This window comes from Phaethon aethereus (assembly GCF_964289735.1).
Source record: "Phaethon aethereus genome assembly, chromosome: 6".
NCBI lineage: Eukaryota > Metazoa > Chordata > Aves > Phaethontiformes > Phaethontidae > Phaethon > Phaethon aethereus.
In genome coordinates this window covers 23,241,828-23,259,324 of record NC_138580.1, presented here as the reverse complement: position 1 = coordinate 23,259,324, position 17,497 = coordinate 23,241,828, and the positions used below count along the sequence as shown (strand labels likewise).

Sequence of the window (17,497 nt, the reverse complement as noted above, 5' to 3'; positions counted from 1 at the left end):
CCATAGTTAGTTATAAGAGACAAAAGATCTTCCAGTATAGCCTGAGAGGACAGGTAAACAAGTTGGATAAAAAAGTAGCGTAGCATGCTATGTACAAAATAGCTTTCAGTAATACTGAAACTAGTATATTCAGTGGAATATATCAGAAAACATGCTTACAAAGTCAGTATCCACAAAGTAAATTAAGAACAGAAGCTGTTAGCATGTATCAGAGGGGAGAACTTTACTTTTTGGTTATTTGAAACTGGCACTAATATTCACCTTTTCAGGGTCAATGTTTATGTGAGACTGTAAGATCAAATGGCAAAAGTACTGGAAGTTCTTGGTTTTTTCTAATTATTGCTACTTTTATACCTTGTATATGAGCTTATCCCTAAACTTTCATGCTCTTATGTTCTCTTTGTTGCATCTTTTAATCAAGCTTGTACTTACAGAGAAGTTACAAACATGAGTTTAAGAAGTGTGAGGTAGAGCACAATAAAGAACGATTTCCAACATCATACTGTATTTTAAGTGGGCCCTTTAAAAGAATATAAAACTAAATATATAAATTCTGACATGACTGTGTGTTTTATGTCTGCTAACCTTGTAATTTTATTTTAAGGCAGATGACTCATCATATTGTGTCATGTAAAGCAATGATAGACTAGCATCTGCCAAAGGTAATTTTTGTAGTGCTTGCCACCTAGTGGATTATTGCTTGTATACACATATGAGAAGAATCATCCGCTACAAAAATATTTGAAAATCTGCTTTTTAATCACACTATTTAATAATGTACTGCAGACTTTGAGTACTGCTACATGGACATTTTTTTGTTTGAATGAAATGAAAGTGAAAATTGAAATAAAAATTGCAAATATTTTTACAACTTTGATCCATTCTCTGATAGTTCCATTTACAGCTATTTACTTGGTGATAGGCAAAAGATGGAATTTGACAGCCAACAAGTAGTCAGTGTACATGGCCATGGCCTCAACTGTAAACTCAAGCCCCAAGCTAACATATATGTTGGTTGCTCGTCTATGATGACTATATTTGGCAAACATAAGTGAGGTCATTGAAATTTATACCAGTTGTTTCTACTTCTTCTATTAGAGTTAGCTGTGGCCTTGTCATCTTTGTTACAACAAAAGTTCTGATATGTGTACAGTAGTAACTGGATTTTCTCAACTTTACCTCCTCACTTCTGATAGCTGCATTACCTGGAATGGTTGTCATCCATTTTTTTGACGTGGTCTTCAGTCTCTTCCTGTATAGTAATCTACCCTTCATTACTGCCTACTGGTCTTATAGATATCAAAATTGTCGCTCAGACCATAACACAATGCAAGAATCTGTACATGTTACAAAGGTTCCATCAACTAGTTACAAAAAACACTTGTCCACACAAATGCAGTCCTCCTGACGAAACTTTGAGTCCCCTCTTTCAAGTGTGAATACAGTTGAGCTTTTATAAATTTTTTTAATTATCAATGTATTGAAAAAATATGGACTATTTTACCATAACTTTCCCCAAAAAATCCAGCTTGCAGGAGACAGTTAAGAGAAGTTATCAGTAACAGGGAATTGTAGGGTTTGAATACAGCAACTTTTCTGCTCTACTGATCATTTTAACAGTATTTTTTACTCTTCCATCATGATGATGATGATGATGTTGGTAAATTTTAGCCAACAAGCTGTATGATATTCAGGAATAATCAGTTTATGCTTTACACTTTTAGAAGAGTTTCCAATTAATCTTACTAAGCTCAAGAACATACCTTACTTCTTAGTTGTTACAGATATGTTCATGTAAATGCTTTTGCCATTTATAGTATTTTATGATCAATAACCTATTGATGAGTAACTTGATGTGCAGATGTTAAATCTGTGTCAGAAGATTCCATGGGGTCAAAACCTTTGCTCTGCGTTCAGTTTGGCTGTTATTTATCTGAGGGTATTTGGATCTTACATCACAGTATGTGACCGTCATACATCAGAATGTATGATCTTCCCTTATTTGCTATGGCAATCTCATGACTGAGGACAGTTTTGGTTTTTTTCTCCCCTCTAACAACTGCTATGGGGAAAGTCTATTATGATCAGAAGGTGAAATACAGGTTCTTTCTTTATACAGTGAATGCCTTCACTTTCTGTTATGTACTGATTATCCTTCTAACACTATATAAATTTCATCAGGAAGATCATCAGCAATACATGGAATGAAGAAATATTTAAGAAATTTTGTACAACTATCCTCTTGTTTTCAAAAAAGTAATCATAAGAATAATTTTATCTTTTGCCAAATTTGGAAAGTTGTATTTTAGTACCGAATTATAAATCTGTACTCAGTGGTATCATAAGCTTGAAAAATCATTTTTATTAACATACAAAAAAGAATAAGGAAAATAGACATTGTAATTAAACATTTGCTTTCATCTACAATTAAGTACCATGAGTAACAAAACAATAAAATAATTCTTTACGTTCTTGTGAACAGTTAGAAACAGAGGAAGGATTTTTCTGAAATAGAAGCAAAAGAGTCTTCTGAAATAGAAAATATTTGGCAGTATCTTTTAGTCTCTCAATAAAATATCCATGTAAATAAGTAATCCATATTTACAATATCATATGCAATCTTCTTGGTTACATGTAGTAAGAAGTGTACACGTAATTACTGTACATTCAATTTTAAAATCTAATTTGCACCATCTCATTAACATTGGAAAAAACACTATTCTGCTTCTGTGCACAGTGCTTCATGACAGCATACATTAAAAAACTTCTTTTTTTCCAGGCACCTTTAAAAAAAAGCACTTTTAAAGTTAGGTTTGTAACTTCCTATGTTTTTATAGGAATCCAAATTTGGAATGTAAGCTCTACAATCATGTCCCTGTAAAACCAACAATGTAGAAGATTTCCAAACATTCAGAAAAATCCTGTTAGAAAAGCTAGAGTTCTGCCTTTCATTTATATCTTTGAAAATATACATTTTCATTTCCTGTGTTGCTACTATTACACATAAGTACAGATAAGAAAAGTTGCATGAAAGGAAAGCTAATGGAAGGCCACTTTGAGAATCAGCTTTAGGAATATGTTTTTTCCTAGAGAAAATTACTCTCCAAAGTCCTGTGTATTTTTGTTTAGCACTTGAACTAATCTCATATGTTGCAAGGATACTTAAAGACCTTTGTAAACAGTTTAGAACAGAAGCCAAAAGTCTATACCATTTTCAGTCTGTTTTAAATTGCACACACCAAGGTTGAGCAAGGTTTAGGAGCTCACAGCTACCGCATCCCACTGGGACTTTCCAAAGACCAAAGCAGCCAGAAGCCCACAGTTCATGCATATGAGAAATCACTGATTATGATAATTTCCCAGAATGGAATCTTCCAGTTCCCACTGAGTTTCTACTATCATGCTTAACCTCAAAGTTGAAAAACAAAAATATAGTCTGGCAGACTACCCTCAAAAGGGGGCTAATCCTTGATTTTCAATTAGTTTTATATAATTAGAATAGAGAACTAAAGAAACACCACCATTTTTTTTCCAAGTATCATTACCCTTGAACAGTACATGGAATAAAATGGAAACCAGAAGGCATGCTGGTTACTGTAGCTCAACTTCAACAGCATATAGGACCATTCACCTAAAAGCTGTTGATTTCAATACATCCAAGTCAGTGTTGTAACAAAAGAAATCACAGATTTTGGGGGTTTTTTTTCCAATATACTGTACAGTTAGAATTTCTTCCAAAACAATCCTTAGACGAGTGACTACCTTCCACATGAACACAGGCTTTTATTAGATGACTCAGTACTACGCAGGATTGAATTAGCTCATTTTCACAGGTGGTTGAGACACAGTAATAGGACAATACATACCAACTTAAAATGCTGTTGCCTGTGTGAGTGCAGTACAGAAAGCTAGCATAGTAAATTACTAGAACAGTTAATTTATTCACTTCACCCGTTATACTTCAAAAGTGTTAATAGAGCATCTCCCACTAAATGTGCATTCACTAGCCATAAGATACTTACTGATTTCACCAGAAAAGCAGACTTGTTGAGCAGAACATAATGAGATCAGAAGACAGCAGTTTAGTGTTTTCCAGAAGCTACTGTGAATCCTTCTTCCCACTTAATGTTCAATAGGTAAATTTGTAATAGGATGCATAACATAATCATGTTGTGTCAGCTGAGCACTAACATCATGTAAAACAAGTGCTCTTGTTATTCTCTCAGAAAGCGGCTATCAGTACTATTTCGATTTTATGCTGAAGCTGTGCAGAACAATTTTCAGGAAGGCAGATAATTGTGTGAAACTTGAGAAACGGGGAAAAAGCTGTCCGATCCATTGCACATAGTGGGACTGCAGGAGTGCTTACACAATAGGATAGTATTCCTTCTGTCATACCTGAGTTTTACACTAAGGCATTTAAAAGCAGGTATTTTCTCAAATGAAACAATACATCAGCGCTAGGTGGGTCCCAGGTCATCCACAAACATATGTAAGTGAAAACACAGAAGTCTGGGGTGTAGTCCTTGAGTACCAAATGGTATAGCAGAAAAGTTTTTCAAATTATTTACTGTGCTAGCTTTCTATACTGCATTCCCCAAATAATTAAATGTTGTTACAAATCAAATAACAGGAATTGAGATGCTTCTTGTCAGAGAAGATCCAAAATAACTCATGACCAAAACTGTTTGAACTAGTGCAACACTGAACTACAAAAATTACATATTTGCTAAAGTTCAATGTTCAAGAATTTAAATGTTCTAAAAAGCTGAAGTAGATAAAAATTCATGTAGTCTTTTAAGAAAATAGGAAATTATATGCTGTCTGAAACTGTCTATATTGCAACATGAACAGTGGTAAATTTGGACTTGTAGTGGGCTCTGCAGGTTTTGCAAAAAATTATAGTAGAAAGGCTCATTGTTTTGGAACGTGCAATCAAAATAATCTACTATAATTATTTTTCTATAGTAGTAAAAAATAAGTATTGTTTATATCTGTGAAAATAATGAACATAATACATTAATAGTCTGATTACTAGGAATAGCTATAAAAGTAAAGTGCCAGTAGAGACTGAAACTGCATTATTTAACACTTCAATTTCAAATTAAAAAGTCATAGAGTTTATATAGTTTGCTTACAGACTAAAGTATGTCTTCATGCCCGTGACAACGATTTTGACACCAGTGTGGAGATACCAAAATTTGTCTTCAGTTCACAGGTATTTTTTTTAATAAAATCAGCAAAGCTCATCTGTTTCTTGGAGGAAGGGTTTCTCACTTCAAGCTCCTTTTCTCTGTGAGACTGCTAGCAGTCTTCTCTGGTTTCTAATCTCCTAATTTCTAGTCTACTGCCAAAAATCAACAGAACTGTGCAATCAAATAAAAGATAGTAAAATGATGCCTTCTGGGATAAAAGGAAGACTTGGTTTAAGTGATATGTATTTTTCTAAGTGTATATCTATAGCTTTCCAAATAGGACAAATTCTGCATTTGTATGTCTTACAATTTCCTTAGATTTCAGTAACAATCTCACATAAGCCAAAGCCAAATGTTGTCTATATACAATATATTTGGTAGAGTTGACTAAGAAGTCAACAGATACCAGAAGTTTTTAAAGGAAACATAACATTTAATGAAGATTTCGGGCAAACTTTCATTTCTTTTTTTTTTTAATTCAAAATTTTAGACTAAACATTCTTATGGTGCAACTCTGCAAAGTGCTGAATGACCTCAAATCCCATAGAACTTAGCAGCTCGTGAGGGGGTTAATCAGTTTGAGAAATCAGGGCTTTAAAAAAGTGAACTTTACCAGAAAAATTACGTGTGACCAACTAAATTCTGCTGTCTGGCATACTTCATGACTCTGATTCATAACCTGCAAAATCACTAAGAGCAGAATTTAGTTTCAATCTTGTTAACATTTCATGACTATGATAGATAAAGATAGATAAGCATTACATTAAGAAGTGATCTGGAAAACATTTTCCAATTATGTAATTTTCCCATTATGTGATGTCATTCACGCTCTCTTTTTTTAAATGAGGACTGAGCACGAACCAATATAATATGTTTGGGACTCACTGGAATTTAAATGCATATGCAGAAAACTTGAGTATCTTCGAGCAAGCCATACTGAAAATAAAACCCCAACCTATTTATATATCAATATAACTAAGTTGGAAGGAACCAGCGGGGTTTGGCAGTATAATAGTACTGTTGTTCTGTGTATTTTCTTTACATAGTTGATCGCTGGCCTGCTTCATCAAGTTTGAGGTTTTGTTTTCTGGCTGCTTCGCTATTGATCCTCAGACCAGATTTATCTGCATTACTACCATCTGTCATTGTGGATTCTGCTTCTGTGCCTTCAGGAGTCCCTCCACTGGGCAGCAGAACTTTAGCATTCTCTTCTGGGGGCCGCTTCCAATGGGCTCTGCTTGCCATCCACAAAATAAGTGCACCAAATATGACAAGCAAAAGACCAAGACAGTTGACAAAAGTTGCCTCTGGTGGGGATGCGCTATATGCAGGATTTTTCCTTTGGAAAGGGGAAAAAAAAAAAGTTGTTTTAAAGACAATCTTTGTCTAAAAACAGTAGCCTCTTGCTAAGTAGTAGATCTTTTTAAACAAAACAAAACAATGTCCCAATACTAGATGGTTATTATTCTGTGAAACGGAAGTACAGTTTGCAATGAATAATGTCAATAAACAAGTGAAAAAAATACTTACAATGAAAAGATAAGCTTTTCTGTGATTCCCATGAGAGCTGTTGCAATCACTGTTGCAAAGATGGTAAGACCCGAATAAACATGTATCGGCATGAGGGCTGCTCGGAGAGGAACTGGAGCAAAAGGGAGCAGAAAAACAGCGAAGCCCAAGAAAAGCTAAACACAAAAAAGATTCATAGTTAAAGCTATATGGGAAACAATCTGCACTTCTCAAGCAGAATAAAAATAATCATAAAAATTCCATTTTGAGATGTCTTCAGGTACAAATTTGAAAAGAATCTGCCTTTTTGTTTCTGAATGTGTTTCCCTTCAAAACCAAAGCAATAATTCTGGATTAGCACCTAAGAAGCAGCCATGAAATATTCTGTAAACGATCCCACCTAATATCAGTGTCCAAACGTACTCATAATGCTAAAACTGCAACCAAACTAAGTACTGGAAACACCAGTTTTCAGTGTCGCTAATTCAGTAATATGTTAAACGTGTGAGTAGCTACATTTTTACAGTATCTTCAAGTTCTGCTTCTGTTACAGATTTACACATAAATGAAGATCAGAAGGCAGTCTAACCTTCTGACTTGAGTGAACTAAATTTTACTGAGTTTTGATTAAATTAAAGTACATGTCCTTAGAAGGGCAATGGTCTCTCAATATATTGATCAGTTGGCATTTACAGAGTGAAGATGTGTGTGTGGTGGCATTCCAGGAACATGAGTCCTCCCATTAGCGCTAATTTTGTGATAGAAGGTAACCTGTGATGTCACATGGTTGTAGTCACAGGCTTGCCCAGTCATACTGAGGCTGCATCCCTTCTTTAGTTTGTTCTCCTGTTACTCACTCCTGCTGCTAAATTAGAAATAGTGCATGAATTTGTATTTCATCGTGCTTTAACTTCCAGTCTTACTCCTTGTTTTGTCTTTCCATGCTGGATTAAAGAGCCTGGTATTTTATCCCTGGGAAGCTTTTTAATACAACGTAATCAAGTCATCTCTCAATCTTCTTTAGATCTGCTAAACAGTTGCAGCTTTTTAAGTCTTTCACTGGAAGATAGTTTTTCCAGCTCTCAAATTACTTTTCCAGATTTTCTTTGCCTTTTTTTTCATATTTTTTACTTTAAAAAAATTATTCCATAGTATTTCATATTAGTTTTGCCAATGCCATATATGGAGGTTAAAATAATCTCTTATTAGAGAATTTATGTTTCCTGTTGTCACAGCACAGAACTCATTTTGAGCTTCATGTCATGTTTCAATACTTCTTTCCAGAGACATTGCTTTCCAAGAGATAGTCTCCATTTTACATTTCTGCCCTATTCTTAAGTTTATGTCCTTGTGCTATACTGTATTAACATACATTTGGCTTAAATACAATATATTTACAGTATTTTTCCTGTAGGCATAGTATTACATGAGCATCCCCCCTCAATAATTTTTTAATTCTGAGATTGACATACCATTTCTGGCAAACGTCAAGTGTCTTCTCTATTAACAGACATGCTACTTAATGACTAATTTTTAACCATGGTGCTCAATAACAAACATTAGTCTCTGATTGGAGACTTACATCCCAGTTTGGAGGAAGTAACACCACAGTTCTATTGATGAGACAGGCAAGGCATTAAGTGCCATTGATCATGTTTATAGTAGCAAAATGAAAAGTAGAATTAAGACCTTATTCACAATTCTTTATCTTAACCATTAGAAAAAATGCTGATACTCAGTATAGTGGCAGCACAGATTTCCCTGAAATAACTGGATTATTAAGACAAGAAAAATCTTAACATTGTTCCTTCTTATTCATTAGCTGCTGTTCAACTATAAATGTTGTAATATGCTTTCTTTTTTCTAAGTGTTAAAAACACCATTTCAATACTATTTTCTGTACCTCTTAGCCTGAGCAGTGAAAGATAAAAGTCTAGCACCCAAATCCCTCAGGTGGGGATTTTTTGTGCTTGATCACCAGATAATTAAGTCTTTTTTTTTTTTAAGTGTTTTAGCAAGAAACTTAAAAATCACAATTTGAAGGGACAAAATAAATTTTCATAGCGTAATAACACAGTATAGGGAATTCAGAATGTATATGCAGAAACATCACATCTGTATGTGTACACTAAATGTCAGGGCATGTCTGCTCTTCTATGCCAAATGTAAAACATACTAAGTTAGCTCATTTTAGGTTATGATAACTCTATTTTCTTTGCCAATAGGAGCAGTTAAAAGCATGCACATGAATATTTATCAAAGTTTTGCTGATTCAAGAAAACGGGTTAGCCAGTAGTGGCTCATTAGATGTCAGAGCCTTTAGAGCTGTACTGCTCCCTGCCACACTTGTTCTGCTGATAAAACAAAGTCTTGAGGCCAAGAAGTCACTACTTAAAATTATGATAGCTAGAAAAAAAGAAAAACAATTCTTCATTTGAGACTTCCCTAATAAAAGCTCTAACTGTATTTCAATACGCTGCAAACAAACCAAATTACTTGCTTTAACTTCATCAGTTTATAGAGTTTAGAAACACACTACTATATAACTGAATAGTAAATAAACTGCCATTATCCCAGGAAATAAACAAAATATGCTGTAAAATACATTTTTCTTTGAAGTCAAGGATCCATTATTTGCACATTTACGTGCTAATTTGCCAAATCACAGAATGTAAAATGGGTATCCCAGTAGTTATTAGTGAGGGTCTATTGTGCCTGAATTACTCAACACATTCTTCAAGTTTACAACTTGTTTATAAATACAGTTAAATTCTGACCTGGAGAGAATAAAATATAACAGCAGTCAGCCCAATCCAGCTGTGCAGACTGTACATGTTAGGAATGTTCCTGGCATTGTGGTATTCAAACACGGCTACCATAGAAACAATTGCAAGAATCATAGCTATGGTATTTAATCCAGCGTGTATGAACTTCATTAGGATTTTGCTGCACTTCCAGGTCCAGGGCAATCTGTACACAATAATAGCTGAAGAAAGAACAGAAAAAAGATAACTTCACTCAGATTTTAATAATGCATCATTCACATAGTTCCATTGTAAATTACAGGAAAATCCAACTACTAATTCTCAAAAAAAGTCTATTAAAAGGTTTTCTCTCCTACACATAGAATAGCATATTCCAAATATACAACTGAGGCTGAAATATAGCTTTTAGGGAGATTTCTTCCTAAGTTTAAAAAAACTTGAATGTGTTTGAAAAAAAGAACAGTAAACAACTTGGTGTCATCTTTTCCTCATTCCTTAAATTGATCTAACAGGGATTCTGCATAGGATTTTGATTTTTCTGCTGCTAGTCAGACTGGAGGAGTAGGGCCCAATTCTTGTATCCCAAAGACCACCTACTGAGAAAGTGTGTAAGATTATTTTTTAATCCTTACCCTCTTTGCCAACTTTGGATAATGTTATTCTCTAATTGCATAGATATTTATATGACTATCTATTGCATTGATATTAATAGGGCTACTTTAAATGGGAAAATGCTACTCGACGTAAGGGAAACATAATATGACTGTTAAGAGACAAAAGGATTTGGCAACTACAACTCTTCGAACATTGCTAGATGAATGTAAGAGGCTTTTGCCTATATTTGCATTAATAACTCTAGCAGACAGTGTTTTGTCCAGCCTGAACACAACAACAATTTCTAGTGATCTAACTCCAGATGGTCCATAAGAATAACTTAGCCTAGAGCTGCTTCTTGACAAGCTCTTTCCTCAAGGTCCCCACTACTCCATCCCTGCCACAACTGCCCCTGCCTTGTCGTATGACCCAGGTGCTTTCCACAGAGGGGACACACAGACCAGATTAGATCACTGAAGCCACAAGTTCATCTGATTACAAACTAGGTAGTAATTCTGGATGTGTGACAGCACATAAGTATATTCAGATAACAAGGGACAAATATTTATGAGGACACCTGATCACTTGACCAATAAAGGCTAAAGCCCACATCCATACTGTCTTGCCTGAGCAAAAAGACAGGCTTGCCTGAGCTCCATTCATCTGATTCGTCACATCCTCATTTAAGGTTTCTGCTTATGAAATTACATTCAAATCTTTATATATAATTAGCTGTACTAAAACAAAATAATAAGAATATATGCAGGTTTTAAAAAAAGTTCCTGTTCCAAACATTAAGAAATATATGTGTACCAGAAAAAAAAAGTATTTCCTGTAAATGCAAAGATTAAGAAATTACTTAAATGATTCTCATGTGCCTTACTCATTACTTCTCCATAACCCTAGCTTTTTATACAAAAACCATAGGTTATGTAAAATAAATAGGATATTAATTCTGTATGTTGTGATGAATAATAATAAATGACAAATTAATTTCAAAGTTCTGCTTACACATTTTTGTTTACTTGGATGCATGCCAGGAAATACAGTACTGCACTAAATAATTCACAGAGAAAACACTGTTCACGAGTGAAATTTCCAGACTATGATCAAATTTTAAATCAATGTATGCTTTTACATTCTGTATGAAAATATAATACCGGAATGAAAGTGTCCCTTAGAATATTAAAATATATACAGCACTTAGGTAGTTCCCCGCTTTCTACTTTTAAAAAGTAACAATAGTAAATCCTACACAATCAGGAAGATAGAAGCCTTGTTTTTAAGACAGTTTGACAGTAATTAATCTGTATGACATAGGCACGATTCAGCACACCTCCAATAGTTCCCCAAAAGTTATATGGTAAGTCTTATATTTTGTCAATATTGAAATAATTGCCTGCCTCAGACTATTATTAATTAACTTAGTGCTAATGATTATGATTTCTAACTTTGTAAAGCAGGTATGCCAAAAGGCCGCAAACAAGCCTCAACACCCCATGTTGAGGTCAACAAGCAAGCCAACATTCCCAGTAGATCCTCCCTGCTACATCTTACAATATGGCCCATAGTATAGTCAATAATTTATTCCAAGTGCAGCAGAGTACTGGACTGTGTATGTCTTGAAGTGAACTTGATGTACGTAGGTCCTGGTCTCAGTTTTCAGTCTTAGATCTCAGAGGGTCAAGTCCAGGCTGAAATTTTTGTGTACCATTCTTCTTTGGTGCATAAGATGCTGTCATCTAGTTGATTTAACTTCCAAAATCCCTATCAAACTCCCTAGTCACTCATCCACACAGTCTCAGATCTTTATCTGGGCCATGAATTTTCTGGGCTGTTTCCCATAAAAGTATGATAGAAAAGCCTCTCTACTACCGTTAAGAGATTTCAGAGTCTAGGCATCTTTAGACACAGTCTTCACTCAGATCTCACTCCTGTTTTAAGCTCTGATTTTAAGGCATGTCACATAGGGCAGAATGATCTTGTAGTATCTTGTACAGGGCATGGGACACCTGTTCTTCACCAAATGTACAAAGCAAAATTCTAGAGTTAGCTCTCTAGTATTTCTGACTGGCATGTGCTGCACGTGCTGCAGGGAGGCGTCATGGATTGCTCATTAGATGCCTTCCACCTTAGAAGGCACACAGCATGGTTCTGTGCGTGCACTGGGGGTGCACTGCACAGCACCTCACAGCTGCCGGAAAGGAATGTTCCTCTTCACGCCTATTTCCTCTCCTGCTCCTTCTTGGCTGATCCTGGTGCTTACCTTTGGCAAGTTCTGAATACCACTTTAACACAGCATAGACAGGTGCCCAGCTATGATTTCAAAGGGACTCAATCTAAGCAGTTCAAGAGAGCTGCTTCTTCACCAGTTGCCTGTGATGAGACCCTTACAGCTCAGCAGTCATTTGCCCTTCCAATTCTTGAGAATTCTGCAGTACATTGGTAGTTAGAAACTCCAGGAATTAGCTATTTTTCCTTTGAACAGGTGTTGTTATGTTTGAGGCAGAGGTAATCATGTCAGATCAGAGCAAGCATTATCTTTAGATGTGATTTCAAGACGAAAGACTATGCTTACTTTAAAACAGATTTGCACTCCTTGCTCTGGGACATTGTCCACCATATCCCTTCTCTCATCTATGGTACTTCTGAGACCATTTGTGCAGACAATTCAACTTTCTAGTCTGGCAAAAACTGTACTTGGAGTGGATGTTAGTTTTCTGCTAGTTGAATTCATTCAGTTTATGGGTCTGACAAGGGCCAGAGCTGGCACAAACAAACCAGTAGGAAGATGAAGTCTGAGTCAAGAAGAAAGCTGAAAAGGAGAAGTGGAGGAAAAAAGTGGGAATGTTTCAGCCACAGTGAGCTGTTAGATTGTCTCACCCACCTAGGTAATTCATCCTTACAGATGAAATTTAACTGACTCTGTAACACCACGTGGTAATCACAGAATCACAGAATCATTAAGGTTGGAAAGGACCTTCAAGATCATCAAGCCCAACTGTTAACCCAACACCACCATGCCCCCTAAACCATGTCCCAAAGCGCCACATCCACACGTTTTTTGAATACTTCCAGAGATGGTGACTCCACCACCTCCCTGGGCAGCCTGTTCCAATGCTTGACCACAATGTGGCAGACCAGGATTTTTCCTTCTCTTTTCTCTGTAAGAACTCTTAAGTAACATTCCTGTTGTATTCCTTTATTAATATACTGCTGACGTTAGGCTAATCCTCGCGTTTTAAGCCTGTTTAAAATACAAGTTATATTTATAAATCATATATGATGAGGAATATTAATTGTGCAAGCATCTTCCAAAATTTATAGTGTCAACCTATAACTTTATTGTATAGGGTTTACATGTGACTCATAAGCAGTAGAAGATTGATCTGAGGATGGGAGACAAAGACTACCCCACCCTCTATTCAATCTTCCACAACCTCACAAAGCACCATGCCACTCCTCAATCTACAGCAGAGATTGTCACATCTCTGTAGAAGAAAATATTCTTTTATTAGGTGAGTAATGGGAAATCCTCAAAAATCATTTATTCCATATTGCATTTTGATGAGTTTCTTAATTAGTCCTTTGGGAGAGAACCAAACATTATCATTTGCAGGCCAAACGTGAACTAGCATGCAAATACTCCTTTGGAGCATGCCCTGTGTCTACAGTCATTGTTCAACACCTCCACATGTAAAATAAGACAGAATTCCTTATTTACTTATTTAACCCATTCTATCACATTTAACCCATTCTATCACACTACTATTCCTTCAAGCCATTCTTAAAACTCACTTTTTCCTCATGTTTTTTTCCTATCTGATTCTTTAAAAAAATGTTGCTCTACTAATATGCACACAGACTTTTATTGCCTGTGTTTTTCCCACTTGTAAGTCTAGAAAATCATCTGGACAATTACCATGCACTGACAGTATTTTGTCAGGTATCATTTACCTATAGGTGCTGATCCACAAATAGTAAGTATTAATATTAACATGCCTACGCTTTTTCATTTGATTGACAAGATCTATACAACACTTTTATCAGGGCACATCTACTTCCCAATACACATGTTATTATAGTCATCCATTCTACCTCCTACAGACCAACATTTCTATCCTTTGTATAGATTTTAATGAACTCAAGAAACAGTTGATTTGGTATTACTTCAAATCCTCCACACAAATTTAACCAAAACATTTATTAGCTATTCCTTTCTACTTTTAACTACTTAAAGACTTCTTTTTCTTGTACGTGTGAATAGAGGTATGCTATTCCCCAGTGTCATCCAGATTACTTTGAATTCAATGGTACACTTCTGTCAGCCAAATTTGAATCAGATTCACAGTGATATCTGTTGGTATTTTATCTGATTTACTATAATACTCCTTCAGTCTCTGACTTTGATTTTCTTGTTATACAATGGGATTTCCTCCCCAAACAGTGCTCTATTATCAATTAATTCCTTCTACATGTTCCTTTTTTTTTTTTTTTTTAGCTATGGTAAACTTCCATTTACTTTACATACATCCTTACCTACACAAGGCTTGAGGCAACTCTGTGACACAGGGACAAACTGAGTTTCAGAAGAAAAAAAATGAAAATGTCTAGGGAAAAGCTGCAGAAAACCTTCTCCTATTTTCTTCAAAAAGCCTATGCTTATATAAAATACAGTAGTTCAATCACAGTAAGTAGTATAGATCTCAGTAAAGTCAACAGGTGTTTGTCATTGCTTATTTATAGCCTGAAATTACAATTTCTGTGACCTGTTGAGCAATATTATGTTAGACAACTTCAAAATACTGTTTATTGCTCAATACTAATTTGTAATGTGAAGCCACAAAGCTGAGAACACACCCCGCTCCCATTGAAAAAATGAAATTTGCAGTGTCTGTTCAAATCACAACATTCCCTTCATAGCCAGAACTAGACAGGCACCCACTCCTCCTGCAAATTCCAACCTCTGACTGGCTGGGCTCCTGCTGAAGAGCGAGCGAGTGAGCGAGCACACAAGTGATGCAAACAACATGTTCCACTGGAATGAATGTCCGGATGTGTTGGACACGTTTTCCGGCTGAATGCAATATATCATTCAGCAGTGAAGCAAATATAAATAAGGCTATTAAAACTCAAATTCTAAGTTTGTCTAGACAAAATTCTAGTTTGTCTTCTATTAAAAAGAAAAAAATACACCTAACATTTTAAGTCTCAGAGGTTTTTCATTACTTTAGAACAGTAAGATCTTCACTGTTCTCTCTCCCCAAAAGTCAGTGGTAAAACTGTGGGAGAATTTCCACTGTTCTCTGCAGTATTTATTTGCCCTTCTTGGACACATTACTAATGTTTCACTTAGTTCTTTTCATGTTGAAACAAGCACGAATTTTGTCAATGACTTTATAAAAAATTACTGTAGGAAGCTATTACCTGTGTCAGATTTTGCCATTAGTTTTAATGCCATTAGCATAAATTGACACTCTCAAATGTCAGAATTTAAGGGTCTAGTGCCCTTATTTTTGCAATATTTAGCTCTAGTTTCTTTCCTAAACTGGTACTGTTGATCAATGATAGCATGTCTACTTTAGTCATTTTCTTGGAATTAGCCAAGTACACTAGCAGCAGAAACACAGTTCAAACTCCAGTATTCCTGCTGGCCTCAAAGAACAACCCTTGCACTTAAGACCTAACATACTAATTGTGTGGGATGGAAAAAAGGATACTGTTCATGTTCTAAGTGTAATGGGAAACATTTAAAAGTCAGTCCAAGGCAGAACCCTATGCAATCAAAAGTTCATACACTCTATAAACCCCCCAAAACAGCCACTGCATCATAATTATTGTATGTTATTTAGGCAACAGAATTAAGAATGAATTTAAAAGATACACTTAAAAAAATATTTTACGCCACATCTGGGCTGATGAATTGCATTTTAATGATGCTGATGGTTCTACATGTCCTCTGGCACAGACCCTTTTCCTGGATCTAGCTTCAGCAGTACTGAACTTTCCTTTCTCCTCTTGGGCCATGGGAGAGAGCCAAAGAGAGGGAGCCAAAAGAGAGAAACTTTCCTCGGGCAGCGTTTCTGGCATTTCGATTCTCAGCTTGCATAAATTCAGGCTGACTAGGAAAACACACCTCGCGAGCATTACTCAAAGTGCAAGGCAACCCCAGGCCAGGGTAAACAAGTGCTTGCAGAAAAAAACATATATACCAGTTCTGGCTTATTACAAGGGACTCTTTGTGCCTTCTCGGGGAATGCTGGCTTTCCCAAGCCGCTCCGGCCGCACAAGGGGGATCGCGGCGCCCCCGCTGCCACCCGCTACCGGCCGCGGGCCGCCCCGGCGGCTCCGCCTGAGCGCCCCGGGCAGCCCCGCGCCCCAGGCAGCTCCACTCCATGCAGCGCCACTCCACGCCGCTCCGCCTCGCCCCGGCCCCCTCCGGGCCAGCCCCGGGCCCCGGCCCCTGACGCACCGATGCCCTGGATGAAGACGAAGCCCGTGATGATGAGGACGGGGTGCCAATTGAACTCCCGCGGGCCGCCGTCCCAGCTCAGCCCTTCGCGGTACTGAAAGACCCAGACGAGGGAGAAGATGACCGACACGAACCCGACCAGCAGCGCCGAGACCAGCAGCGCCAAGAAACGCCCGTAGTCCTCCATCTTCCGAGCCCCGTGCCGGGCAGCGAGCGCCGCGAAGGCGGGGCCGGACGGACGGGCCCGGCCCCGGGCCGGCGGAGCGGCGGGCGGGACCGCCCCGCAGCACGCTGCCCGCCCGGCGGGGATGCCGCGCCGCAGGGGCGGGAGCAGGGCGGCATTCCGCGCCGCTGCGCCCTGCCCGGCGTCCCTCCACCGTCTCAGCACTGCTTTTTCACGAGGAGGGTGCCGCGCTTTATTTTTTAAAGCATTTTTTACAAGCTTGCCGAGAGCGTCTTTCTTTTTCAGAACTGCATCTTAGAAAAGGCGTCTCCGTGTCAGCCTGTCCCTTGGCAGGCGCTGGCTCCACAGCTCCCCCCGCTCCCCCCGGCACTGGAGTGCTGGAGCTGATATTTGCGGATTTTGTGCCGGTGGATGTGGTGGAGGTCGGTGGGTGTGGTGAGCAAGGACACGGATGGGCGACAGGCATTTACAGACCTGCCATAAAGATAAGCCCACACGGCCATAAGCACGAACAAATAAAACAGTAACGCTACAGAGACGAGGAGGCGGACAGGACGTGCAGAAAATGCAGAGTAGGAGCACGCTGAAAGACACTGATGGACTGTACGTGGAGCATGCTTTCTGTCATGATCATCCCCTTTACCTCCCAGTGGATTCACTGAGTGCTGTAAATGTAAAACAGGTACTAACCAGTTTCATATCTGGACTCTGGCCTACGTATGCAGCAGTATTTGGGCATTGTTCTGTTGAAGAGCATCAAATAGATCAAATGTCCACT

General features: G+C 37.6%; 1 protein-coding gene across 1 annotated transcript; it reads right to left on the bottom strand.

The window, feature by feature from the left end:
- Nucleotides 1–6,233: 6,233 nt before the first annotated feature.
- CYBRD1 (cytochrome b reductase 1) lies at nucleotides 6,234–16,853 on the bottom strand (the record flags this gene model as incomplete). Its single annotated transcript, XM_082001484.1, has 4 exons — nucleotides 16,536–16,853; nucleotides 9,482–9,690; nucleotides 6,726–6,880; nucleotides 6,234–6,534 (listed from the first exon to the last, which is right to left on the bottom strand). The coding sequence occupies exons 1-4, from the start codon at nucleotides 16,720–16,722 to the stop codon at nucleotides 6,234–6,236; spliced, it is 852 nt and encodes a 283-aa protein (XP_081857610.1). The 5' UTR covers nucleotides 16,723–16,853.
- Between the last annotated feature and the right edge of the window lie 644 nt (nucleotides 16,854–17,497).